The sequence below is a fragment of the Ipomoea nil genome, unplaced genomic scaffold, assembly GCF_001879475.1.
Source record: "Ipomoea nil cultivar Tokyo-kokei standard unplaced genomic scaffold, Asagao_1.1 scaffold1250, whole genome shotgun sequence".
NCBI lineage: Eukaryota > Viridiplantae > Streptophyta > Magnoliopsida > Solanales > Convolvulaceae > Ipomoea > Ipomoea nil.
The window spans coordinates 2,045,673-2,073,175 of NW_017617678.1; the positions used below are offsets into that span (position 1 = coordinate 2,045,673).

At 38.5% G+C, this 27,503-nt stretch overlaps 2 protein-coding genes and 1 long non-coding RNA gene across 4 annotated transcripts; all 3 read right to left on the reverse strand.

Annotated features, from left to right (window-relative positions):
- Window positions 1–206: 206 nt before the first annotated feature.
- LOC109184153 lies at window positions 207–1,419 on the reverse strand. The gene is made up of 2 exons (XR_002054714.1): window positions 1,318–1,419; window positions 207–538 (listed from the first exon to the last, which is right to left on the reverse strand). It is a non-coding gene; the product is annotated as an uncharacterized LOC109184153 (long non-coding RNA).
- Window positions 1,420–7,672: 6,253 nt separating this feature from the next.
- LOC109184118 lies at window positions 7,673–9,280 on the reverse strand. The gene is made up of 2 exons (XM_019334165.1): window positions 9,241–9,280; window positions 7,673–8,977 (listed from the first exon to the last, which is right to left on the reverse strand). The coding sequence occupies exons 1-2, from the start codon at window positions 9,278–9,280 to the stop codon at window positions 8,613–8,615; spliced, it is 405 nt and encodes a 134-aa protein (XP_019189710.1). The 3' UTR covers window positions 7,673–8,612.
- Window positions 9,281–18,299: 9,019 nt separating this feature from the next.
- LOC109184133 lies at window positions 18,300–22,112 on the reverse strand. 2 transcript variants are annotated; one of them, XM_019334179.1, is made up of 3 exons: window positions 21,223–22,112; window positions 19,159–19,382; window positions 18,300–18,858 (listed from the first exon to the last, which is right to left on the reverse strand). In XM_019334179.1, exons 1-3 carry the CDS (start codon window positions 21,965–21,967, stop codon window positions 18,451–18,453), a joined length of 1,377 nt encoding a protein of 458 aa, XP_019189724.1. In that variant the 5' UTR covers window positions 21,968–22,112; the 3' UTR covers window positions 18,300–18,450. The 2 variants fall into 2 exon arrangements, with proteins under 2 accessions (XP_019189724.1, XP_019189723.1); XM_019334178.1 differs by having other exon boundaries at window positions 18,300–19,382.
- Between the last annotated feature and the right edge of the window lie 5,391 nt (window positions 22,113–27,503).

Genomic DNA, 27,503 nt, shown 5'->3' on the forward strand with positions numbered 1-27,503 from the left:
TTCCGTCGCCATTTTAAAAACAAATATTCCGTCGCCATATTTCTTTTCCGTCGTAATTCCGTCGCAAAACTTATATTCTATCGCAATTGTCACATTTTTAATTATTTTTTTTAAAAAAAATTGTTTATAATTATTATTTTTGAATAGTAATATAAACTTTTAAAATATTAATATAAAACTAAAATAACATACTAAAACACAATTAATTCTAAAAAAATAACATAATTCTAAAATATTATTAATCAACATTTAGTAACTAATAATAATACATCACCAATCCACATTTAGCAACTAATAATAATCAATTAAAGTCTGGACAACAAATCGCTATACATGTAATGAAAATCTATAACCAAGAAATAGTAAACTAAAAAACAATATCCAATGCTCATTTATCCTACGTAGCAGTCACTGTAGTAGTTAACCCTTTGAACTTAGGCAAGTGTACTCCAAGTCGCTGATAAACCTTCTTTCCAAATTCTCTTCGACTAATTTCAAAAATCTGTGACCATGCTTTTGTGTACTTCTCCTCCCCGCCCTAGTTACAAAGAAAGAATGCAACACAAGAACCATTACCAAAATAAATCTCTAACTGCATAGTAGGAAAGTTGAAACAATCTTTCAATTAATAAAAGAATAACAAGTTGACTTGTGTGGTCACAGTTATGAAAAATACAGAAACCATCTGTGCCTAATGTAATACTAAGAGAGTTCCTTCTCTGTTGGGAGAAAGGAATGCTTATTCAGCAGTTTCTGCAAGCTGCCAAGCTCTTTCAATAATATGATGTATCTATTGAGTTTAGACCATTCAACTGTTTAAAATAAGTAAAAAGTTCAGCTGAAGACTGACTACAGCATTTTGTGCCCTCTCCTTGAAATCAGGATCACTATCAAATCCTTGTTTTTAAAGCCTTATAAAATGCCTAAAAAGGTTAGCGTGGTTAAAGGATCACTATCATTTTTCTTTGATTAATGTCGTGCTCATTAAATACACTGATAATTATCGGATCTGGTTGTACATATGTAAGCAAAGCTGGAATCTTGATTGGGATGTTAAATAGTTAGAAGAAATATGGTAATATACATCAGATCTTAGCTAATGAACTTTATTAAAACAAAAAACAAACAAAAACCAGGAACAAAAAAAATAGGACTTTATTTGGGACAGTAGAAATCTTCAGTTCATTTTTGTGTATTCAAAAATATGGTTTGAAAGCCTTATCAAATCTATCAAATCAATAAAGGAAGTTTCTGGCATTATAAATCATAGTCAATCAGCTAGAAACAGAACAAACTAACCAAAGTATCACCACTTACCTCTAAGTCTCCAATAGCATGAGGACTAGCGGCTTCCCAGTTTGGAAATTTTTCAAAAAGGTATTCAATTAGCATACCAAACTACAAAACCATATTAAAACTCAGAATTAATTTCAAATAGAATAGAAACAAAATTTAAAACCATATTCTCTTATGGAGGAAGATTGTTCATAATAGCCTGAAAATGAGAAACCATTTGATTGTCTAAGGATATTGATGTCCACTGTGTTGGTTGAAACAGAATTGTGATAAGCACAACAAAAATCAATGCCATTACCTGTCCAACAAGTTGAGGACCCTTGAACTGAGTACCCTTCCCTTTAATTTTAAGCCCATAAGCTCATGACATTGTTACTAATAAAAATAATACTTGCTTAATCAGAAATTTTAGAATATAAATAGCATAAAACACCCCAAGCACTAAGAGAGAACATAGTTCAACTCTCAACTGGTACTAAAACTTCAAATGCATGCACTCTTTTCAATATAAAAGATAAAAGACAGGAAACCTATAATGAAATAAGAATGTAAACCATACCATTGATAGTCTCCAAATTTGGGATTGTTGCAAATAGCCATCATTGGTTGTACATACGATTCATCAGGAAACGCTGCTCTAAGAGATTCTTCAAATAATTTTGCTAATTTATGTTTAACACTCCCCACCTTATTCAGTTTACATGAAAGAAGCAAGAAAATCAACTATTATTGAGTTCTTACCATAGGATAATGGTGTGCATTAAACATTAACTTAGGATTTCAATCACAGTTTATTAGGCAAACTTTAAACTTTAAAAAAATCATTCTTAGTGTATCCACTGAGAAACTTCCACAACATCCTTAGAACAACACCGAATATCATAATACACCCATGTTAAAACAAAAAAGTGTCACACTTCGCCTAAGACCCAGTATCATAATACACCCATTTCGCCATCTTGAATCACTCAAGTCATACCAGTAAACAGAACATATTGCAACAAAAATTAAGGAGAAAAATAAACACAAAAATGGAAGCAAACATTGGGTTAAGTAGATGCTAAAGTTGAACAGCCATACAACACAAATCTAACTGAAAACTAGAAATTGAACAGTCATACAACCAGTCAAAAGTCTGAAATTGCTAGAGACGTGGAATGAAATCAACAAATCATCTCAAAATTCACGAATCAGAACTGAACATTGCGGAAAAAAGAAAAAATTCATCAACAATATTAGAAGTTGGTTTTCCCCAAACAAGTAAATTGAACTGAAAAAAAAAATTGCTAGAGAAATATGTTAAACACTTACTAGTCACAAATGGAGGAGGAGGCTACGAAGGAGGAGGAGGAGGCTGCACGGCTGCCCGGCGATGGCGTTCTGCACGGCGATGGCGTTCTGCGGCGTTCTGCACGGCTGCACGACGATGGAGTTCAGCGTGGAGTTCAGCGTGGAGTGTTCTACTTCTGAGAGATGTTTGCACTTTGGGTTACAAACTTTTATTTTATTTTAATTTTAATTTTATACTCAAAACGCCATTTTAAGTAAAAGAAAAATAAAATTTAATAAAACTATTTTGCGACGGAATATAGGTAGTCGCAATTTCCGTCGCCATATTTAGTCCATAATCTAAAACTTAATTCATTTAAGGACGGAATCAAGTCGGTCGCTAATTCCGTCGCCATTTCGTGACGGAACACAAATCGGTCGCTTTTTCCGTCGCAACATGGACGACGTAAATTACTTCCATCGCAAATTCGGTCGCGAAAATTTGCCGCCAATATTTCGCGGGCTTTATTTTATCTTTGCGCCAAGATTCTCGACGGAATAAAATTCCGTCGCCTATTCCGTCGCAATTTCGCAACGGAATGCATTCGGTCGCAATTTCGGTCGCTAAATGGCTACGGAATATAGTCCGTCGCGATTTTCCGTCGCGATTCGTGATTTTTCTTGTAGTGAAGAGAGATTTTTTAGGAATTGGGCGGGAAGTTAAAATTCCAGAATTTTGTAATTATATATAGTATAGATGTACAAAGGAAATTGTATTACACTATTTTAAAATTTTAGAATAGAACTTTAACCCAGAATTATTGCACGAATGGAAAAGTAGAAATCAATATATTTTATTAGGAAGAGAGATTTTTTAGGAATTGGGAGGGAATTTAAAATTTCAGGATTTTGTTATTATATATTGTATTACACTATTTTAAAATTTCAGAATAGAACTTTAACCATGAATTATTGTACGAATGAGAAAGTAGAAATCAATATATTTTATTGGGAAGAGAGATTTTTTTGGAATTGGGCAGGGTGTTAAAATTACAGGATTGTGTTATTATATATAGGATAGATGTACAAAGGAAGTTGTATTACACTATTTTAAAATTTTAGAATAGAACTTTAACCCAGAATTATTTCACGAATGGGAATTAGAAATCAATATATTTTATTAGGAAGAGGGATTTTTTAGGAATTGAGCGGGAAGTTAAAATTCCAGGATTATGTTATTATATATAGTATAGATGTACAAAGTGAATTGTATTACACTATTTTAAAATTTCAGAATAGAACTTTAACCCAGAGTTATTGTACGAATGGGAAAGTAGAAATCAATATATTTTATTGGGAAGAGAGATTTTTTAGGAATTGGGCGGAAAGTTAAAATTACAAGATTTTGTTATTATATATAGTATAGATGTACAAAGGGAATTGTATGACACTATTTTAATATTTTAGAATAGAACTTTAACTCAGAATTATTTCACGAATGGGAAAGTAGAAATCAATATATTTTATTTGGAAGAGAGATTTTTTAGGAATTGGGCGGGAAGTTAATATTCCAGGATTTTGTTATTATATATAGTATTGATGTACAAAGGGAATTGTATTACACTATTTTAAAATTTTAGAATAGAACTTTAACCCAGAATTATTGTACGAATGGGAAAGTATAAATCAATATATTTTATTGGGAAGAGAGATTTTTTAGGAATTGGGTGGGAAGTTAAAATTCCAGGATTTTGTTATTATATATAGTATAGAGTATAGATGTACAAAGGGAATTTTATTACACTATTTTATAATTTTAGAATAGAACTTTAACCCAGAATTATTGCACGAATAGGAAAGTAGAAATCAATATATTTTATTGGGAAGAGAAATATTTTAGGAATTTGCCGGGAAGATAAAATTCCAGGATTTTGTTATTATATATAGTATAGATATAGATAGATGTACAAAGAGAATTGTATTACGCTATTTTAAAATTTTAGAATAGAACTTTAACCCAGAATTATTGTACAAATGGGAAAGTAGAAGTCAATATATTTTATTGGATAGAGTGATTTTTTAGGAATTGGGCGGGAAGTTAAAATTCCAGAATTTTGTTATTATATATAGTATAGATATAGATGTACAAAGGGAATTGTATTAAACTATTTTAAAATTTTAGAATATATAGTATAGATGTACAAAGGGAATTGTATTAAACTATTTTAAAATTTTAGAATAGAACTTTAACCCAGAATTATTGCACGAATGAGATAGTAGAAATCAATATATTTTATTGGGAAGAGAGATTTTTAGGAATTGAGCGGGAATTTAAAATTTCAGGATTTTGTTATTATATATAGTATAGATGTACAAAGGGAATTGTATTACACTATTTTAAAATTTTAGAATAGAATTTTAGCTCAGAATTATTGTACGAGTGAGATAGTAGAAATCATTATATTTTATTGGGAAGAGAGATTTTTTAAAAATTGGACGGGGAAGTTAAAATTTCTGAACTTTGTAATTATATATAGTATAGATTATGCTATTAGGCTGGGTGGGTCACGTGCCTTACAAAAATAAATAACCATGTTTTGACGAAATTATATTTTACCCCTATTATTTTATCTTAAGAATAGAGAAGAAATAAAATAATTTAAAATTCCACAATAAATGTATATATATATATATATATATATATATATATATATATATATATATATATTTTAAAACATGGTATAATGAAGAATGATTTCACCAAAAATTCATAAAGCGGTTAGATCTTCAAATATTAGTTATGGCTCATATAACAACTAATCAATGACAATTTATATTATGAACCAGGGTTCACATAGTATTATGGATCATGGATTGAAACAACGAGGTACAAAATTCACTGACAGAATTTCATAACACAAGTAGTGTTACAAAAATCTTGCCTAAGGACTAGGCACCGGCCGGCGGTCTAGCGTATCACCATAATGGATCGTCTAGCAGTCGGTCGGCTAGGCAGCCGACTAGGCCTCCTAAGCGTCGACTAGGCCGCCTAGTCGGTCGATTAGCTATTACTCCTTTTTTTTTTAAAGGGTTATTTAACTCAATACGACATTATTTTTGAGCAAAATAACCAAAAATTGTTCAAACTCTAGATGTTTTTAGGTTAACATTTAATATTTTAGTATTAATTATTAAAATATTAAATAGTTTATAGTTATTAGCCTTAAAAATTTTAATCTTTAAAAAATAATACACGGGCGCCTAGGCACCGATTAATTGCCATCTAGGTGCTCGAGGAGCGCCTAGTGATTTTTTCAACCATGAACAAAAGACACATACACATGTTATATATTTACTTATTTTCAAACCTGATTTAAGTATACATATATAATTTATGTTCATAGGCACAAAATTTCACAACACAAGGCATATGCATTCATATATAACATAATGCACAATTACTAATTTGTCTCAAGTACAAAATTCATACTCATAAGGTACAACATTTCATAATGCAACAAGACACAAATTAAAAAGTCATAACAAAAAACACAACCACATAAATCAAGATTTATAGTGCAGTGTGAACCCTAGTTGATGGTATAACGAATGCTAACCAATATTCCCTTTGGTTTTCTTTAATGGTGACTTGATTAACTTTATTATTATTATTTTTTTAATTTTCATGGATCAGTCAAAACTTTTTCCTACATTCTTCCCCATTGCAACATTTAAAAGTCAAAGAGTTGAAGCAGGTATGGTGATGACGACAATATGTGATAGGAAACAGTTGGGACAATAGCAGTTGAAATTGTTGTTTGTCTGTCTGTTTCCATGTGTTGATGATACCTTTACCACAATCAATATATAATGTCATCATAACGACGACCAAGCCATTAGTGAATAAATTGTTTTTAATTTATTTACTGATTTATTCATTAGTTAAAAAGGGTTATTACCACAGCAGTGCACCACCACAAGTTTTTCAATGACAATTAAGATTATTAGTCGTGGGCTCCTGATTCTTTGAATCCTATTTATTGTCTGGTTGCCTTGCAATCACGACATTAACAGTAATATTTGCTGTCTGGTTGTAATGTTTGGAGTTGAAAATGATTGAAATGTTTATTTATTTATTTATTTAAATGATATAAAAATGTTAAATAAATCGTTGTACTTGAACTTTTTGTACAATTAAGATAATAATCTCTCTCTCTCTATATATATATATATATATATATATATATATATATATATATATATATATATAATTGAACGATCAAACATGTAAAATATATGCAATTGAAGTATTTTTTTTCCATTTCTCCTAATAGAATCCAAGAGTTAATTTCATGAATAAGAAATTTTTACTTTTGGTCCCACGAGTATGGTACCATTTTCACTTTTGGTCCCACAGTCATGGCTGATTATTTTTCGGACAAGTGAATTAATTTAAGAGAAAAATTGTTATTTTCTTTTCTTTTATTTTTATTATTATTTTTTTAAAAATTAATTTTTCCCCCAAAACCCTTTCTTCTCCCAACCCTCAGTCCCCCTCTGCCCTCTTACCCTTTTTCCCATCCCTCATTCTTCGATCTTCTTCCATCTATCATATTATGTTGTAACTAAGGAAAAAATTCACTAAAGAACAACAATGCTATGAATATGATTTGCAGGCAATATTCCTTTGAATTAACAAAAATATCACTAGTAATTTACATTGTATATCCACTGACATTATTACAGGCAATATTCATTTCAAAACAAAATGACAGTATTCATTTTTGCATACACAAAGTGACTACAAATTTACCGTGTATATCCATTGTCAAAATAAACAAAAATATCACTAGTAGTCCGACAAAACTCTAATTAAATGACAGTACTAGTTGCTTACATCTGTGCTGTCATTTAAATATCACTAGTATCCATTGTCATCCTTATCATTCCTTTGTGAGTTGGAGTGGGTCTACACCAATATGGCTAGTTGGGTACAATCACCAAACAATTCAAAATCCATATCACCTTGGGTTAAAATATTTGTCTCTATCAAGTTTGCACAATTTGCATTTAAGTCCTGCATAATTTCAGGTTCTGCCATTGATTTTGACCAGTTGCTGAGATGTTTATCTGATAGCCATTCAAAAGCCTTGATATCCAACTCCTTTATATGTCTAAATGCTGCAGTGAATGAGTTGATAGTATATGCCCTATCACAAGTCTAAAGTGCATCTTTAATTGCCTTCCCATGAAAACCAGCAACTTTCATGTTACCAATTTACCATAGAGGTGTCTTACACAAAATCTATGTTCTACTCTTGGTAAAACAATGTGAAAAGCAAGAATGAGTCCCTTTTGTTTATCTGAAATAAATGTAAACAGATGCTCAGATTCTTCATTAATTCTCAAATCTCTTTTTAGCAGTTGTAAAAACAAACAACATGCTTCCTTTGTTTCACTCTCAACAATAGCATATGCCAATGGAGAAATACTATCATTGGCATCTATTTCTACTGCAACAAGCATCTGACTTCCAATAGAAGCTTTCAAATGGCAGCCATCTACACCTACAATTAGCCTGCAATATTGAAATCCTTGCTTGCACCCCTCCCAACATATATACATCCTTAGAAACCTTTATTGTCCACTAAGCTCAGAGAAATCACTCAACTTCACCACACAAGTTGACAAAGGGTTAGTTCTTCTAATTTCTTCCGCATAACTCCAAAGCTTGCTGAAATTTTCTTCTTCATCCCCTTGCATTAGTTTCTTAGCCTTTGCAAGTGCTCTATATGCCTGCCTTTTAGACACATGGAATCCCTCATCACTGCATATATAACTTCTTCCTAAAATGTTTCATCTTCCATTCATCATGAACTTGGATTTATTTCCTCCAACTCTTGGCTACCTATGTAGAATTAACTAGTTGATTCTCAAACATCCAAGCACAACAATCATGTTTAGCCTTAATACCCAGAATCCTCCAAGACAAAGAATTCTTTACATTTCTAAGGCTTATTTTCCATGGACAACCTTCACTTTTGCATTTAACTATGAAACCTTTCTTTATCATTTTTGACAAATTTCAAATCTTTTCCATTTTTAAAAGCATAATTATGAACAGCTTCCTTGAATTCCTGCTTACTAGCAAAAGTCATTCCTAAAGTAAAGTAAATGCATGTAGGGTCTTTCATCTCAGTAGCTGCCCTAAAGGTAGGCCACTTACCCCCTTCACTATCTCCATCAGACTCTAATTCCACTATAGATGTATCCTCAGATAAGTTTGGTTCAACAAAGACTTTGTCCCAAGGAGTAAAAGCCTGGACATTAGCATAGTTTGTATCATCCCTAATTGTAGTACTATCATTTGAGCCATTCTCATAGTCAGGAAATTCATTGTGAGTACTTTCACCTACCTCAAATGAGTCTAAAGTAAATATTGAAGTACCCACAACTACATCTGTTTAAGAGAATGGAATTAAATGATAATTAATATGGTATACACCATTATACAAACACTATAAAGAAAGAAATACTACTACCTACTGCATATTATTACCTAGCCAAAAATACTACTACCTACTATATATACATACTACACGAACACTTATACATACACACTATAATAGCTACCCATAAACAAATACTCTATTAAGTATTATCTCATGAACTTACCATATTGCGAACCAATTGATTCAATTGGCAGAGGATTCATCTTTCTTATTGCTAAGCTTTGGATCTTAGATTTTTAAGAAGACACCCAGATTCGTTCAATTTTTGCTTCTATCAATAAACACATGTTCGCTTTTCTTCTTTTTTGTGAATTTCTTCTTTAGTTAAAATAGAATAAGAATGTCATGATTTTAGAAGACGAAACCCAACGGAGGAAGGCTGGTAGCAAGGTGGAAGATCAGGAGGGGAAGCAGTTTGCAGAAGTTAGTTCTAAACTGAAAGTCAAGGACCAAAATGCTGTCGTTTTGGGTTAATTCGAATAAACAAGCCACTTACCCAAACGACGGCGTTTGAAGGGAAGTCGTTGGAGCCGTTGCGGAGAAGAGTTAAACGTCGACGTTTGAAGCTAGCCGTTGGAAACAGTTGAGGAGCTCTCTCACGATGCCGTTTTGATACAAACTCCTGTACAAATGCTCAGCGTGAAAAAGGGGAGTTGGTTGGGATATTTCTGATTTGTTTTAGCTTGCTTTTGCTATTCATTGTAAGGATTTTGTTTTTTTGGATTATCATTATGCTTTTGGACAATCTTCTCTCAATGAGATAAACCCTATTTCTTCCTCTTTACCCCCTTTTCTTCTACCTCTTTACCTCCTTCTTTCCTTTACCCCCAACCTCTATTCTGTGTTTTGGAGCTTATTTGCAGGTCTGTAACAACTGGTATCAGAGCCCACCATGGTTACAACAGCATCAGCAGCCATGGAAGAAAGGATGTCCAAGCTGGAAACCTTATTTCTAGAAACTAATAGCAGCCTTACAGAGGCTAGGCAGGAGATGAGAGACAGTAATAAGGAGTTGAAGGATCATATGCAAGCTTGGAAGGATGAAATCATGGAGATCCTGCGACTCAACAGGAACCCCCATACTACTGAACCTTCTTCAGTCCATGGACAAGCTCAAACTTCCCATGCTAGCCCAGGAGAGGAAGGATCTGACCTAGGCAGGAGGCCTGGAAAGGAACCTGCAGTAGATGGCCTTGCTGAACCTCAGGAGGTGTCTAATGATGAGGAAGGGCTGGGAGAGAATCAGTATGGACCCCACATGCACCCTTTGCGAGCTGAGAGACCTTGGATGCCAAGGAGAGTTCATTTCAATCCTAGACCTGGCCTGAACAACCAACTTGGTGAACAAACAGTGAGGTATAAGTATGAATTTCCTGTCTTTGATTATGATAACCCAAGGTTATGGGTGGTGAGGTGTGAGAGATTTTTTATGCTAGCTAGGATACCCAGGGATGAAGTGATGCATGTTTTGTGTGTTAACTTAACTGGAAAGGCAGCTATGTGGTATGAAACTTACTTAAATAGTCTGAGGGAAGGGTTCCAATGGACCTTATTTGCTAGGGCTATTTGCAAAAGGTTTTGTGATAACCATGCAGATGTAATGGAGGAGTTTTCCAACTTCAAACAATGGGGGAGTGTGGTGGAGTTTTCTGACAAGTATGAGGAGTTTAAGGGGCTCCTATTGCAGAGTTATCCCACATTAACTGACCAATATTTTTTGGATAGCTTTGTGGTGAGATTGAAACAATAGTTTAGATGTTTTGTTAAGACTTCTAGGCCTGCAAACTTGGAGGATGCAATATGGCTTGCAAGGCAGTTTGAGAAGGGATTGAGAGTGAGTGACCCTTCCAAAAACACCACCCTTAACCCCACTAGATCACCCTACAACCAGAGAACCCCATTCACTAGCCAGAGAACACAATCTAACCCCAGATCATACTCACCTAAACCAAATGAGCCAAACAGAACCCAAACCCCACAAAAACCATCTAAAACCACATCTTCTAATACCCTACAGTCCAATGCCAGGTCCCCTGAGAACACTAGATTCAGAGACCAGCTGAGAGAACAAAACAGATGCTATAGGTGTTTTGATCCATAGAGCCCTGGACATAAGTGCAAGGGCCCTACATTTAATATTTTAGAAGGGGTTGAAAGTCAAGAAATAGAAGAGGATAGTATGGGAGATCAAATGGAGGAGAAGGAAACTGAGGATATACTTGAGAATGAGGAAGTGGAAGTGACCCTAAATGCAGTGATAGGAGGAGAAGGCATGAATACTATTAAGCTGCTAGGATTAATTGGCAAACATAATGTGGTGGTTTTGGTGGATAGTGGGAGTACCCACAGCTTTGTGGACCCCAAGGTGTTGAATCAGATGGGAATTACTGCTGAGAAGGCTGAGAACCTTAAGGTCACAGTGGCCAATGGTGAGATCATGGAATGTGATTCAATTTGTAAAGGCTTGGAATGGTGTGTGCAGAATGAGCCATTCAAGAAGGACTTGAGGGTTTTAAGGTTAGGGGGTGTGATATTGTCCTTGGCATGGACTGGATAGACACTTATGCACCTATTCAGCTGCATACAAGACCCCTTGGAATTTCTTTCCATAAAGAAGGAAAAAGGATACTATTGAAGGGCCTGACTAAGAAGATTGTGTTGCAGCAGGCTTCTAAAAAAGAGTTGAGGAGATGGAAGAAGGAAGGGGTGCAAGGATATTTTCTACAAGGCATGATCTATGGTCTTAATCCTTCTGAATCTATAGAACAGGAACATCCTGAGCTTAATTCTATATTACAAGAATTTCAGGATATCTTTGAAGAACCTAAAAACCTTCCTCCTGCAAGACCCTTGGATCATGGTATCCCTTTAATTCCAGGAGCTAAACCAGTGCATTCTAAACCCTATAGATACTCACACCTTTAGAAGAATGCAATAGAAAAGATGGTGGATGAAATGTTGACTGCTGGTATCATTTCCCATAGTACCTCTCCTTTTGCATCACCAGTTCTATTAGTTCCTAAGAAGGACAACACATGGAGATTTTGTGTGGATTACAGGGCCCTGAATGAAATAACCACTAAGAATAAGTTTCCTATTCCATTGATAGAGGACTTATTCTCAGAACTAGCTAATGCAAGAATTTTCACCAAGTTGGACTTAAGATCTGGATACCATCAAGTAAGAATGAAGAGGGGTGATGAATACAAAACTGCTTTTTGAACACACCAGGGCTTATATGAGTTTAATGTTATGCCTTTTGGCCTAACTAATGCACCTACAACCTTCCAGGCCCTTATGAATTTGGTATTCAAGCCCCTGATTAGGAAGACAGTGTTGGTGTTCTTTGATGATATCTTGATTTACAGCCCTTCATTGGTTAAGCACTGGGAACACCTGAGAGAAGTGTTACAATTAATGAAGGAAAATCAGTTATTGGCCAAGATTAGTAAATGCTCTTTTTCCAAGAGGGAAGTTGAATACTTGGGGCATATTATTTCAGAAAAAGGGTTACAAACTGATCCAAGAAAACTATCTGTTGTGTCTGCTTGGCCAAAACTTGTTTCCATCAAGGAGTTGAGAGGATTTTTAGGCCTCACAGGTTACTATAGGAGATTCATCAAATCCTATGGTACAATTAGTAGACCCCTCACTGATATGTTGAAAAAGAATGCTTTCAAGTGGAGTCCAGATTCAGAAGTGGCTTTTGAACAGCTTAAGAAGGCTCTTTGTTCAGCACCTGTGCTTGCCTTACCTGATTTTAATAAAGACTTTATTGTGGAGGCTGATGCATGTTATAGAGGTATGGGAGCAGTTTTAATGCAGGATGGGAAGCCAATAGCCTATTACAGTAAGGGATTTGGGCCTAAACACCTTGGTTTGTCCATATATGAAAAGGAGTACCTCTCCATTAGCAATGCCATAGATAAATGGAGACCTTATTTGTGTGGTAGACATTTTGTTATTAAAACTGATCACCAAAGTCTCAAATTCTTGTTGGAACAAAAAATTACCATAGCTATGCAACAAAAAGGCCTCACAAAGTTGCTAGGACTGAGCTATGACATTCATTACAAAAAGGGAACGGAGAACTGTGTTGCAGATGCATTATCCAGGAGAGGGGAAGAAAAACAGGCTGAGTTGGGAGCCATTTCAGTGGCCAGGCCACTTTGGAAGGAGGAAATTCTTAAAAGTTATGAAGAGGATGAATGGGCCTCAATGGTACTTACTGAGCAGATGATCTCAACAGAAACTGATTCACAAATCACCCTTTAGAAAGGATTAATTAAGTGTAAATGCAGACTGTATGTGGGAAACAATGGAGATCTGAGAAAAAAGTTGATTGAACAAATGCATAACTCTCCTTTGGGAGGCCATTCTGGACAACAAGTTACTTATCACAGGCTAAGTCAACTCTTCTATTGGCCAGGGATGAAGAAAGAAGTGATTCAAGCAGTTAAGGGTTGTGATGTGTGTCAAAGGTGCAAGGAAGAAAACATAGCTTATCCTGGACTACTACAGCCTCTACCTATTCCTGAACAAGCTTGGCAAGGAATCTCTATGGACTTCATTGAGGGGTTGCCCAAGTCTCAGGGTAAGGATGTTATTATGGTCATAGTTGACAGGTTCACCAAGTATGCACATTTTATTGGCCTATCACATCCATTCACAGCAGAAGGGGTGGCTGATCTATTCATGGAGAACATCTATAAGCTACATGGTTTGCCACAAGATATAGTCAGTGATAGAGATAAGGTGTTTGTTAGCAGATTCTGGAGGGAGAATTTCAAACAAATGCAAGTGAAGCTCAGTATGTCCTCATCATATCATCCCCAATTAGATGGACAGACTGAGAGGGTAAACAGATGTTTAGAGACATACTTGAGGTGTATGGTTTTCCACAAGCCCAAGACTTGGTTGAAATGGCTGCACTTAGCTGAGTATTGGTATAATACCAATTTTCATACCTCCCTCAAATGTTCTCCATTCCAGGCATTGTATGGTTACAAACCCCCTTACTTAATTTTCAAAGTGATCACAGAAGGAGAACATCATGATTGGTTTAGAGAAAGAGCTGCTATGGTTGCCATTCTAAAAAAGAATATGTCCAAGGCACAAGCAAGAATGAAGGAACAGGCTGACAGGCACAGAACTGAAAGAAATTTTGAGGTGGGGGATTGGACATATCTCAAAATTCAGCCCTACAAACAAACTACATTGGCAGTCAGATCTAATCTTAAGCTAACAGCAAGATTTTATGGTCCATTTGAGATATTTGAGAAGATTGGCCTAGTGGCCTATAGGTTGAGGTTGCCAGGAGATGCTACAATTCACCCTGTGTTCCATGTGTCTCTCTTAAAGAAGAAGGTGGGGGAGGGTATAGAACCACAATCAGTACTGCCTACAACTGATTCTGAGGGCATGATACTTACTCATCCTATAGCTGCACTGCAAAAGAGACTAATTAAGAAGAATAATGCAGATGTGGTGGAAATATTGGTGCAATGGGCAAATTTACCACAAGAGGCTGCTACATGGGAGGATTACCATCACATCACCAAGCAATTTCCCAATTTTGATCCTTGGGGACAAGGATCAGGTGATGGGGAAGGTAATGTCATGATTTTAGAAGACGAAACCCAACGGAGGAAGGCTGGTAGCAAGGTGGAAGATCAGGAGGGGAAGTAGTTTGCAGAAGTTAGTTCTAAACTGAAAGTCAAGGACCAAAACGCTGTCGTTTTGGGTTAATTCGAATAAACAAGCCACTTACCTAAACGACGGCGTTTGAAGGGAAGTCGTTGGAGCCGTTGCGGAGAAGAGTTAAACGTCGACGTTTGAAGCTAGCCGTTGGAAGCAGTTGAGGAGCTCTCTCACGACGCCGTTTTGATACAAACTCCCGTACAAATGCTCAGCGTGAAAAGGAGAGTTGGTTGGGATATTTCTGATTTGTTTTAGCTTGCTTTTGCTATTTATTGTAAGGATTTTGTTTTTTTTGGAATATCATTATGCTTTTGGACAATCTTCTCTCAATGAGATAAACCCTATTTCTTCCTCTTTACCCCCTTTTCTTCTACCTCTTTACCTCCTTCTTTCCTTTACCCCCAACCTCTATTCTGTGTTTTGGAGCTTATTTGCAGGTCTGTAACAAAGAAGTGGAAAAAAGAGGAGAAGAAGAATGTGGGAAGAGGGCTGCGCAGAGGGGAAAATGAGGGTTGGGTTTTGGGGAAATGAGGCTGCGTTGACGGAGAAGAAGGGGTTTTGGGGTAAAAATTTAGCTTTTTTTAATAAAAGAAATAAAATTATAATTTTGCCCTTGGATTAATCCATTCGTCGAAAAAATAGACACTGGTAGCCAGAACTTTGATATGAAGGATTAAATGTGATAGAGATTTAAAAGTCATGAGACCAAATTTGAAAATTTTAATACTTAGGGACCAAATGTGTTAATAGTCCCATACTCGTGGGATCCAAAGTGAGGAAATTTCTCTTTCATGAATGATTCATTGACTATTGATATTTATTGATTTTTATCCCTGACTTTGAATTGGACCATAAATAGTCTATTTGATTATTGACATTTATCAATTTTCATCATCGACTTCTAATTTGACCATAAAATGGTACCTTGGCTGTTGGTTTTGTTCCAAATTTGATTATCTAATTAAATAACTATTTAGTAAATATTATATTTAAGAGTAATAATGTAAAATTTTATTTTATTTTACATTCTCACTAATGATGAACCCAATGTATTAAAGTTTATAAACCTAATTTGCCCATCTCAACAAGTCAAATTTTCACCCTGTTTGGTAAAATATTGACCTATAGGTCAATTTTGGCTTATTTGACAACTATTAATTGTTTGATGTAGTTAAAATATCAATATAAATGTCTGGTTAATTAGCTTTTTACAACTCTAAAAGGCTAACATTCAAAAAGCTACTCCAAGCAACTTCTTCAATTAGCTTTTTGAGAAAAGAAATTATACCAAACAGCTATCAGCTAACAGCTAATTTACCAAACATTTTTCTACAATCAGCTAATGTTATCAACTATTTATACCTTCTAATTAACACAATCAGCTAACAGCTATCAGCTATTAGCTAACAACTATCTTACCAGCTAACGGATCACGCATTAGTGCACTTTTTATTTTATTTTTTTATTATTATATTATATTAAATGAGGCCTACAAAAACCCATGCAAAACAATCAAAAATATTCTCTCTCCTCTCTTCTCTCCTCTCCAATTCCCCCTCCCTATTACACCTAAGAAAAAAGACTTGGAAAAAAAAAATCAATTATGAAGACGCCTTAACAAAATGTAATTAGATTCTTTTTCAAGAGTTAAATCTAAAAAGTGATCAAAATTGAAGATTACATCTAGTATTAACTCAAATAAAAAATTATGCTATAGAAATTTTGTTAAGATAAAATTTGATTATAATAACAATATGCCACATCCAATTTTTGAACTACCAAAATGCTTTCTAAAAATGAAACAAGACTGAATATGTCGGTCGATGTTCATCAACTTCTTCAGAACTGGAATTAGATTTGTATTATAACTGTATAACAACAAGCATTTGAGTCATTGTAGTATAGTGGTGAGTATTCCTGCTTGTCACCCGGGTGACCTGGGTTCAATTCTCGGCAACGATGTTTTGCACTATTGTTCGTCAACCAGAAACTAAAACGTCGTCGTATTCTCCATTCCCTTGAATGCTTAGTTGATTATCAGTGTCCAAATTCAAATCGGATTTCCACGCCCCAACTTTTTGACGAGAAGGTCCCTAATGATAATTACTCCTCAATTTTCGCATTCAATGTCTACCTCGGCAGCCGGTCAACCTTCGCCGACTCCATTGGAGGCCAAACAGGAGAACCGAAGCCAAAGCCCCAGCCTTGGCTCATTGTCGGCCTCGGAAATCCTGGCAAACGGTTCAACGGCACTTGCCACAGTGTTCGTAACCTAGAACCCCTTTCCCAGCCTAGAGGCTAGAAACTTAGAAATGTGTTGGATAATTAATACAGGTTGGTTTTGAGATGGTGGATACAATAGCTGAAGCCAAAGGGATATCAATGAGCAGTGTTTCCTTCAAGCCCTCTTTGGAAAAAGGTTACTTCTAACCAGCTCCTTTTTCTTTGCGTTAATGTCTCATTCTTCTGTAATGCTTCTAGTTTGTAATTTGAACAATGCATGTTTACTTTTGCTCCTATCATGTGTCTACACTTAACATATTAACAGTTTATGTGTGTAAGTATATTAAGGCACCTAACATGGTACACATTAACTGTAGACACAATATAAAGAACGTATTATGTGTCTGTAGTAAGGGACGGAGCCAGAAATTGGATTGAGGGGGGCAACAAACACATGCATTACCAACTAATCTAACTCCTTACTTGTTGACACTTACTAGTTTTTTTTTATACTAATACTAAAACCTATACTATATATACATATATACATACGAAAATTATATATGGGGTCGGGATGGGGTGAAGGGGAGGCAGTTGACCCCCCTCCCCCCCCTTTGGCTCCGTCCCTGTCTGTAGTTACCCCGTATCTTCAATTTATTTACAAACTGTTAACCGCATAGAATATGTCAACTTCAAATACATAATTTGATGGTTATTTTGAATCAGAGTCTACAATGCAAGGTAGACTCTAATCCATGGTATAATTTGCCTACTGCTATGATTTTTATTTTTTTTTTTGAAGAAAAACGAACAAAATATATTAAAGGGAGTCAAGCTCCAAAGCGTGAACAACAAAACGATAGGGGACTAAGAAATGGCAAATTATGTTGTGCATCCGTATGCACTATGCATGGTGCAGACGGATGCAAAAACGACGTCGTTTTATTAAAAACGCGCATCTCCCCTTAAAAAAAAAAATTCAGGTTCGACTCCCAGCAACAACATATGAACTAAAATTCCATAATCGATGAACTATAATTCCATAATCGATGAACTATAATTCTAGAATCTAATCTATGAACTAAAAATTCCAGAATGAATGAACTAAAATTTCAGAATCTATGAACTAAAATTTCAGAATCGATGAACTACAATTCCAGAATCGATGAACTATAATTCCAGAATCAATGAACTAAAATTCCATAATCTATGAACTAAAATTCCAGAATGAATTAACAACATAATGCTGTTGCTGGAAATCGAACCTGACATTTTTTTTTTTAAGGAGAGACGCGCGTTTTTAATAAAACGACGTCGTTTTTGCATCCGTATGCACCATGCATGGTGCATACGGATGCACAGCATAACTTCCCCTAAGAAACAGTCCGAACGATCAGTCTTAAATAAGGCCTCCCGTGCAAGTAAATGAGCGACCCTATTCGCAAATCGTTTAGCAAACAAAAAGAAGATTACTAAAATCTCTAGCTAAGTTCTGAATGTCATGCAGTATGAGATTGAAATAAGAAACAACAGAAATAGACTGAATAACATGAATAACTTTAGCGCAGTCACTCTCAATGCAGATTCGATCCAGACTTTGTAGCTTCAGCCATTTCAGAGCTTCACGGATCCCTATTGCCTCTGCTTCATCAGGTCCGTGGAGGCCTTGCCAAGGAATCATACCTGTTGCCTTGAAAAGACCATTAGAATCACGGAGGACAAAACCAAAACCCATCTTAGAGTTGTTGTTGTCAAGGGCAGCATCAACATTAAGTTTATACCATCCATCAGGGGGCTTCAACCATTTGACAACTTCAGCTGAACTGTTACCAGCCTGGGGGGTTGATGAATTCACATTCTGCCAATCAAATAGAAAAACATGTGCTTCATTGATAATAGCCTGCATGGGGGTAATTGTATGATTCCATATTTTACCATTCCTTGCACTCCATATTTTCCAACATACAGTAATCATAAGGCAAAGATCATTAGCAGATAGAGATTTGAAATTGATTTCCAACCAGCCCATTAAAGAGGAACGACCAAGGTGGGTGACACAACCAATATGATCCCAACAACTAATGGCAAGGGGGCATTTAACAAATAGGTGAAATGCAGATTCTTCGGCACTAGAGCATAACTGGCAGATAGGGGATACCTGGACTCTTCTCAATCTTAGGAGATCCACAGTGGGTAAAGTTGAGGAGCAAAGTTGCCAGAAAAAGGTCTTTATCTTTGGGGGGAGTTTCAGTTTCCATGCCTTAGTCCGGAAGGGGATCTGATCAGTGAGGAAAGTACCCTGAAGTTTCTGGTAGCAACTCTTTACTGTGTAAACACCCTTATCATCTTTAACCCAAATAATCCTGTCATGTTGCTTAACCTCTGCAATAGGAATGTTTCTAATAAGTTTCACATCATCAGGAACAAAGATGGCATCAAGAAGATTAAAATTCCAATCAGTTTTCGAAATATTAAGGAGTTTATCAACAGTGATATCTTCAAGAGAATCTGGAATAGGGGAATGAATAAAAGGGAAATCCTTGTTAGGAAGCCAAGGATCCTTCCAAACATTAATAGATGAACCATTTCCCACTCTCCATCTATAACCCTGCTTTAAAATGGATTGGGATTCCAAGATACTACGCCATATAAATGAAGGGCTACTCCCAAGGTTTGCCTCCAGAAAAGAGCAGGAAGGATGGTACTTAGCTTGTATACTTTTGATAACAGAGAGTTAGGATATTGTAGTAATCTCTAAGCTTGTTTCCCTAACAAAGCAATGTTAAAGTCGCTGATTTTTCTAAAATTCAGACCACCCCAAGGTTTGGGGACACAGAGGGTCTCCCATCTCTTCCATCAAATGCCTCTAACTCTATCCCCTCACATCCCCACCTGAAGGCATTCATGGCTCTTTCAATCTCTCTTCCAAGTTCTGAAAGTACGAGGAATACACTCATGGCATAGGTGAGAATAGCTTGGATGGCATTTTTAAGGAGTATTTCCTTTTCCAGCTCTAGATAGAAATTTATGAGTCCAACTCTTGATTCTCCCCAAGATTTTATCCTTTATGAACCCCAGAATTTGTCTTTTGTTTCTACCTATCAAAGAGGGCAAACCAAGGTAGTTGCCACTCATATTACCTTCCCTCATGCTCAAAACTGCACAAACAGTACTCTTGGTGTCTTCAGTCCATTCCTACTAAAAGTTAGGGTAGATTTATCATAATTCACTGTTTGGCCCGAAGCCTTAGCAAAGGTATCAATGGTATTGCGAAGGGCAAGGCTTTCAAAATAAGAAGCTTTACAGAATATATAACAATCATCTGCAAAGAATAGATTTGAGACAACTGGGGCACCTCTTGCAATAGAGATTCCATGAATTTCCCCTTCCAAAATCTTCCTGTGAATCATAGTGTGCAAGACTTCTAGAATGAGGATGAATAAATATGGGGAGATTGCGTCTCCTTGACGAAGTCCCCTTTTAGGAAAAACAACACCCACCTCTCTACCCTCCAAGAGAATTCTGAACTCCACAGTGGAAATTAACTCCCTAATAAGGTTGATGAAGACAGAAGAGAAACCCATTCTAGCAAGTGTGGCTAATAGGAACCCCCAATTTACCCTATCAAAGGCCTTACTCATGTCCAATTTGACTCCCACAAAACCAGTTAGGCCCTGCCTTTTCCTAGCAAGATAATGGTTCAGCTTATACGCGATCATGGTATTATCGGTTATAAGCCTCCCTGGGACAAAGGCAGTTTGAGACTCCGACACCAAGTGATTGAGTAGGGGTTTTAATATGTTCTCTAGGACTTTTGACATAAGCTTATACATGATATTACAAAGGGCAATTGGTCGGAGATCACTCATGGATTCAGGTTTGGATTTTTTGGGAACAAGGACGATGCGAGTGAGATTGAGACCCCTCGGGAGTTTACCAGATTGGAAACACTGGTTACAAAAGGATAGGAGTTTAGAACCAATGATATCCTAGAAACTTTGGAAGAACCCCGGGCTCAAGCCGTCGGGTCCTGGGGACTTGTCGGGTTTCATGTCAAATAGGGCATTTTTCACCTCTTGGAGAGACACACGACTACACAGGACAGAGTTTTGAGCATCGGAAATTTTTGGCACAATGTCCTCAGTAGGGTAAGGTACATTAACATCATCAGGTTGCAGCAAATTGGTGAAATAAGAGGTAATTAGAGAGTTTAGACTTGTACCTTTGTCAACCCAGGTCCCATATTCTCCTTTGAGTCTATCGATACGGTTGTTCTGCCTGCGTCTGCGAACTGAATTGTGGAAGTAGGTTGAGTGGGTATCACCCTCCTTCAGCCAAAATTGTTTGGCTCTTTGACGCCAATAATCATTTTGTTGACGAAGGGAATAAAGATATTGATGCTGGGCTTCTCTAAACATAGAAATACCCTCAGCATCTCTTTGGTGTTTGGTAATCTCCATACGGCATTTCCAGAAAGATATGCGGCCATTAAAGTCTTTAGCAAAATTCTTCCTCCAATTCCAAATCACCTTTCCACATGTGCCTATTCTGTCAAGGAGGTGGTAACCACGAGACCGAGCCCAGCTTTGAATCATTATTTCTCTACAAATTGAATCCCTGAGCCACATATTTTCGAACCGGAACCTGCCTTTGGGAGTGGGAATATCCGGAGTAAGTAATTGGAGATGAAGGGGCGAGTGGTCACTCTTGGTGGCAATAATAGAACTAGCCATCGCCTGAGAGAATGAGTCGCGCCACGAATCCGAAACGAGGATTCGGTCCAACTTGGCTTCCACCCAGTTCGCTGTGCCCTTAGATCGTTCCCATGTAAATTGATGAACTTGAAAAGGAAAATCACTCAGTCCGCTACATTCAACTACGTCAGAGAAGCCTTCGATAAGTCTCCTTGGCTGGTGATTGCCCCCTCTCTTCTCGTCTGGGCTAAGGATGTCATTGAAGTCACCCATAACTACCTAAGGGAGAGAGTTGACAGTAGATAAGTGCTTCAAAAGGTTCCGTGATTCAGCTCGCCTGTGTCTTTCCGGGACTCCATAGAATCTGGTGAATCTCCATTTGGTCCCACCGACGCTTAGATAGACCTCTGCGTCAATGTGATGCATCGAATAAGACTTGATCTCCACATCGGTATCATCTTTCCAAAACAAAGCTAACCCACATCTATGGCCCATATTGTTAACATTGAAGAGGCCTAAAAGGCCCGTTTTATTTTTGATGGACTGAAGCTTACTTAGGCCCGCAAAAGTTTCAACAGGAGAATAATGTTGGGTCTCTTGGAGTGGACCAGGTCCACTAAAATCTGAACTGACGCCGGGTTCCCAAGCCCACGACAATTCCAAACTAGGATACTCATTGTTCGGGGCAGGTCTTGTAACACCCCGTGTTACGACCCCTAAAATCAATTAAATCATTTAATCAATTACCCAAAAGAAAGAATTAAATCACAATAATTAATTAGGAAAGGCCCACCATAGTCCACGGGCCCTTATCCCTAAACCCAATCCTTAGTGCCAAAAGAAATAGAATTAGCAAGCCTATAATATTAGTTCCTAACTAGGACTCCTAAATATATAAATAGGGGACTTAAGAGGCACCTAGAACGCGCCACCACAATAAACGTTCCACCACCCCAAAGAGCTCCAAGAATTCCCTTAGAAGAAATCAAGAAAGCAAGAAAGCTTAAAGAAAGACCCTTCATAGCCAAGGAATTAGTTAAGGCTAAGAGGTAACCCATGTCTCAACAAAACCTATTTTCATAGCTATGATTTCCCCCGTAGGATTTCCCCATATTATTGTGTATTGATGATTTGTATTATTATTATTGATGATTAATGGGATAATTCCATGGGTGATCTTGATGACGAAAGGTTCTTGGTAATTATGGTGTTCTTGATGATTATATGACGTTCTTGACGATTATATGATGTTCTTAATGATTGTAGGATGTTCTTGATGTTTATGTGATATTCTTACCGAATCTTTATATTAAAAGATGAATTGTGTCCTTGTTAATTTAAAAACGGTTAGAACCCTAGGTTGTATCGTATGGTATTATTCTTGGTATATTGGGTGGGATTTCGCATGATTGGGTGTTTATTATGTTTAGAAAAGCATGATAGGTTATGTGCCGTTTGTTTCTTGATTCCGATCCGTTAATTGTCTACGTGTGTTATCAATTGCGTTTGAAAACGTCTAAGCATGGTTCCGGGTTCCATAAAGGTTCCCGGGGCGTTTTTGGTGAAAAGAGTCAGTGGGGGGGTAGGGGACCCGCCACGTACCCGCGGCCAAAAGAGGAGCTCCGGCAGCGGGCAGCTGGCGGGCGGGCAGCTGCCCGCCGGGCTCCCGCTGCCCGGAACAGTACATACCGGCGGGCAGCCGGCGGGTGAATCCCCACCCACCGGCTACCCGCTGGAAATTCCCCCACTTTGGGACCCCGGCTTCCCCGTTTGATGTTCCCCCGACCCTCGTGGTGTCCCAACGGACTCCGTCTTTCGTGCCTATGTCTAGTTGGATTTTCGGGTACCATTCGTAGGTCGTATGAGTCTTATATATTGCATGCTAGTTGAATTGGTATCCCGTTGACCTAGGTAAAAGAAGTGTGAACCCCTTAGGACTATTCTTAGTATGTGAAGGATCACGCATAGGTTTTGTTATACGTTTTCTCCCCCTTCCCAATGTGTTAGTGTGGGTTTCATGTGCTTGCTATATGTTATGTGTGCATGCTACCCCGACTGGGTTGAGATCAATCGGGCTGTACGGGCAGTCGGGTGGGCTGGGAACCATACCGGCTGTTAACCAGGCTGGTAGAGACCGGTCAGGTATATAAATATTATATAGGACTAAGATCCACTATACGGGCAGTTGAATGGGTTGAGAACCATCCCAACTGTTAACCAAGCTGGTAGAGACCGGTCAGGTATATAAATATTGTATAGGACAAAGGTCCACTATACGGGCAGTTGAATGGGTTGAGAACCATCCCAACTGTTAACCAGGCTGGTAAAGACCGGTCAGGTATATAAATATTATATAGAGCTGCGGCTCATCGGTCGGTTGCGATCGACCCCTCCGTGCTGTGAGACGGGGCAGGGTGCTGCGGGGCCGTGTCAGAGCTATATGCGCTGACCCTCATGTATGGGCATGCGATTGGTCCTGTGGCGCCAACAAAGTGTGCTATATGATGAGATAAGAAGGGTTGATGTTGTGACTGTTATAAGGCTCTTGCTAGTAATGCTTAGTTATGATTATTAATTGTGCTTATCTTACCTGTCTTGGCTGTTGTGAACCATATATGCTGGGTATAACTGCTGTCTATGCTTAGCTCTATTTGTTGAGTCTATCCCTGTTTTAAAAGCTAGAGTTCGTAGGATATATCTTCATGTTCAAAAATGGTTTTCGTATATCTATATATATATATATATATATATATATATATATATATATATATATATATATATATATATATATATATATATATGTATTGTATTTCAACACGTTGGAGTGGGTTACCAGCATCTCTCGCTGAACAGATATATTTGGCTTTCAGACACAGACGAGTAGATCACTGGAGCGCGTTAGAAGCTTGAGGCATAGCTTAGATAGTTTCCCTTGTCGGCCTGCGTGCCATGATTTAGTATTGATACTGATTGAGGTTTTAGAATTTTGCTTGTGCACCTGAGTTCTCTAGCTCGGGTGTGGCATAGCACCACGTACTCTTTGTATCGTAATTTGGGATTTAATGAGATTTCACCTTTATTTTATAAGTTTTAAATATCTTGAAAATCTGGGGTGTTACTGTTGGTATCAGAGCCTAAGTTGACCCTAGGACAAGACTCTTAAGACCGGACTTTAGGACAATAGGCTTGAACTCTAAGTATTTAGGAACATAGGATTCAGGAATCTTAGGACACGCGGTGAGATTGTGAAACCTACGCATAATCTCCCTTACCTGGAGAAAACTTCCCCCGTTATCACAAAAAGGGACATCAAGCCCCAATTTAACGTTCTTATAAACATTGACCCAGGAAGACGACAACATGGCACCCAACAGAAGACAATCAAGGACTCCAGAACCCGCCGCGCACGACCCCCTAACCCAAACGCTACAACAACTAACACAAGTCGCCCAAGCACTAAGCGACGTGGCTCTCCGCAACGACAGGCCCCCACCACCTCTGTCAAACGCAAACACAGACTTCGCCCGACAAGTCTCTAACCATCGACCACCCACGTTCTCAGGAGAAGAGGATCCTGTAATCCTGGAGGAATGGATCCGAACCCTTGACAAAATTCTCGGGTTAGTGGAATGCCCAGAAGAACGCCGCGTGGAGATAGCCTCGTTCTACTTCGGACACGAGGCCGATCTCTGGTGGATCCACTAGGGTCCCACTTACCAACAAGAACCGGGGTTCAACTGGGAACAACTCAAAACGCGACTACGAGAGCGATTCTATCCAACACACGTGAGGGCATCCATGTACGAAGAGTTTCTCCACCTGAAACAAGGGGCATCTACCGTTATGGAATACCAAAAACGATTCCTTGAACTAGCACGCTTCGCACCAGAACTAGTCCCCACCGAGGTGACCAAAATAGAAAGATTCGTATCGGGCCTCAACTTTAAAGCCCGAAAGGCACTAGTGGTAAGCAGACCTCGGACTCTCAACGAGGCCTACTCCAGTGCCGCTAATCTCTACCGAATCCAACTACTCCAACGCGGGGTCCAAGAGCAAATACGAAAGAGGAACCCCGGAGGAGGGGCACCACCAGTAAAGAGAGCAAGAAACGACACCAATACAAGACCGAGTAACCTGACCAACCAAAGGCCACCCCTGGGGAACAACGATAGGAGCTTTCCTTGTCCAAAATGCAACAAGAACCATAGAGGCAAAGATTGCATGGGCAATCCCTTGCGATGCTTCAACTGCGGAGAAGAAGGACACAAGGCCTTCCATTGCGCCCAACCCCAGAAACCACGCACTACCACCATGGGACAACATGGGGGCACCACTCATCAAGGAAACTACGGCGCTCCGGGAAAAGTATTCATCATGAGCCGCACTCAAGCGGACCTCGGGAACGAGAACAACCTCGAGGAAGGAAACCCAACCCCAGAAGACGAGGACCACGCAGACCCCGTGGGAGAAAACCAAGAAGACGAATTATGTCTAGGTTAGGTTGGCAATTTCTTGTAATCACGTGGTAGAACTACTTATTTAGCTTAATTACTTCGGAGATATTATAAATAATGCCAAGTCTCACCACTAGAAGACAAAAGAAGAAGGAAAAAGACAAGGACCCCATCATCATAGGGCTTAGTGTTGCCAATGAGAATTAAACTCTTGACTTTCCACTTAAATGACCAAGACTCTGACCACTAGTCCATGAATGTTTCTTGAAACCTTAAGGGAACACTCCCTTGTTAAAGCCCCTACAAATCCCTAAAACCCACAAAATCCCCAAATCAAAAACCCTTCTTCTTCTTCCCTTTCTCCTTCTTCTTCTCCACTCCCTTCCCTACTCACCCTCACGCCCCTCGCCGCACCCCACCGGAGAAACCCCCCAACCAATCGACGCCGCCACCAACCTAACGCCGCCGCCGGCCAACCACTTCCCGCCGGTCCCACGCTGCCACACCAGCACCCCGCCACCTTCGCCCGGCGAACGCCCAGCCGCCGCTCGCTGCCACGCATCGCCCAACACCCGTCACCGCCCCTTGCCGAGCCACCTCCTCCCCTCGCCAAGCCGCCGTCGGAGCACAGCTCACCGCCGCCCACCTTGCCCGCACGGAAAAACGCGCCGCCGGAGCCCCGCCGGAAAAGTTGCCGGAAAAGTCACACCACCGGAGCACTCGCCAGAAAACGCCACTTGAAAGAAAAAGAAAATGCCGAAAAAGCCCCTCGGAACCCGCACCCCGGAGTGGAGCAACGCCGATTACACCGTAATCGGAGGTAAAGCCCTTGAACACGACCAATTTTCTCCGGAATTGGTTGATGTGCTTAAACACCAAGGTCTCCTAGATACATATCTCACCATCAAGGGGGATACGTACCCCGAATTGGTTAAAGAATTCTATCAACATCTTATAGCCACCAAATGGGGTGACAAACTAGAAATCACCACCAAAGTCCGCGGCAAGGAAATTGTGCTTTCCGAAGGCCGACTGGCCAAGCCCTTGAAATTGACCACCACGGGTGTGTCTAACTACGACCGAAAGGGATGGATAGATACCCAAAACACGGGGTACAAGGACTATCTCGGGTACCTACTCGGGAGAAGGACGGGTTCACCTCGGCCACGCGACCGAACCGAAAGTGGCTATCGGCGGAGCAAAAGATATTGGTCATGATTGTGACCGATAGCCTCTTGCCCACCAATAACAAGAGCAAGGACGTGGGGAGCTTAGAGTGCACCTTTGCCTATCTCTTGAAACATAAAATCAAGTTCAACCTGCCGCCACTCATGCTAAAACACATGGAGTTTTGC

Coding starts and splice junctions, on each gene's coding strand:
- LOC109184118 (XM_019334165.1), bottom strand. CDS start 9,280: ATGAATCCTCTGCCAATTGAATCAATTGGTTCGCAATATG. Junction 8,978..9,240: donor ATCAATTGGTTCGCAATATG/GTAAGTTCATGA, acceptor CATTTGAGGTAG/GTGAAAGTACTCACAATGAA.
- LOC109184133 (XM_019334178.1), bottom strand. CDS start 21,967: ATGGGTGACTTCAATGACATCCTTAGCCCAGACGAGAAGAGAGGGGGC. Junction 19,383..21,222: donor TGGGACCTGGGTTGACAAAG/GTACAAGTCTAA, acceptor TTCCTATTGCAG/AGGTTAAGCAACATGACAGG.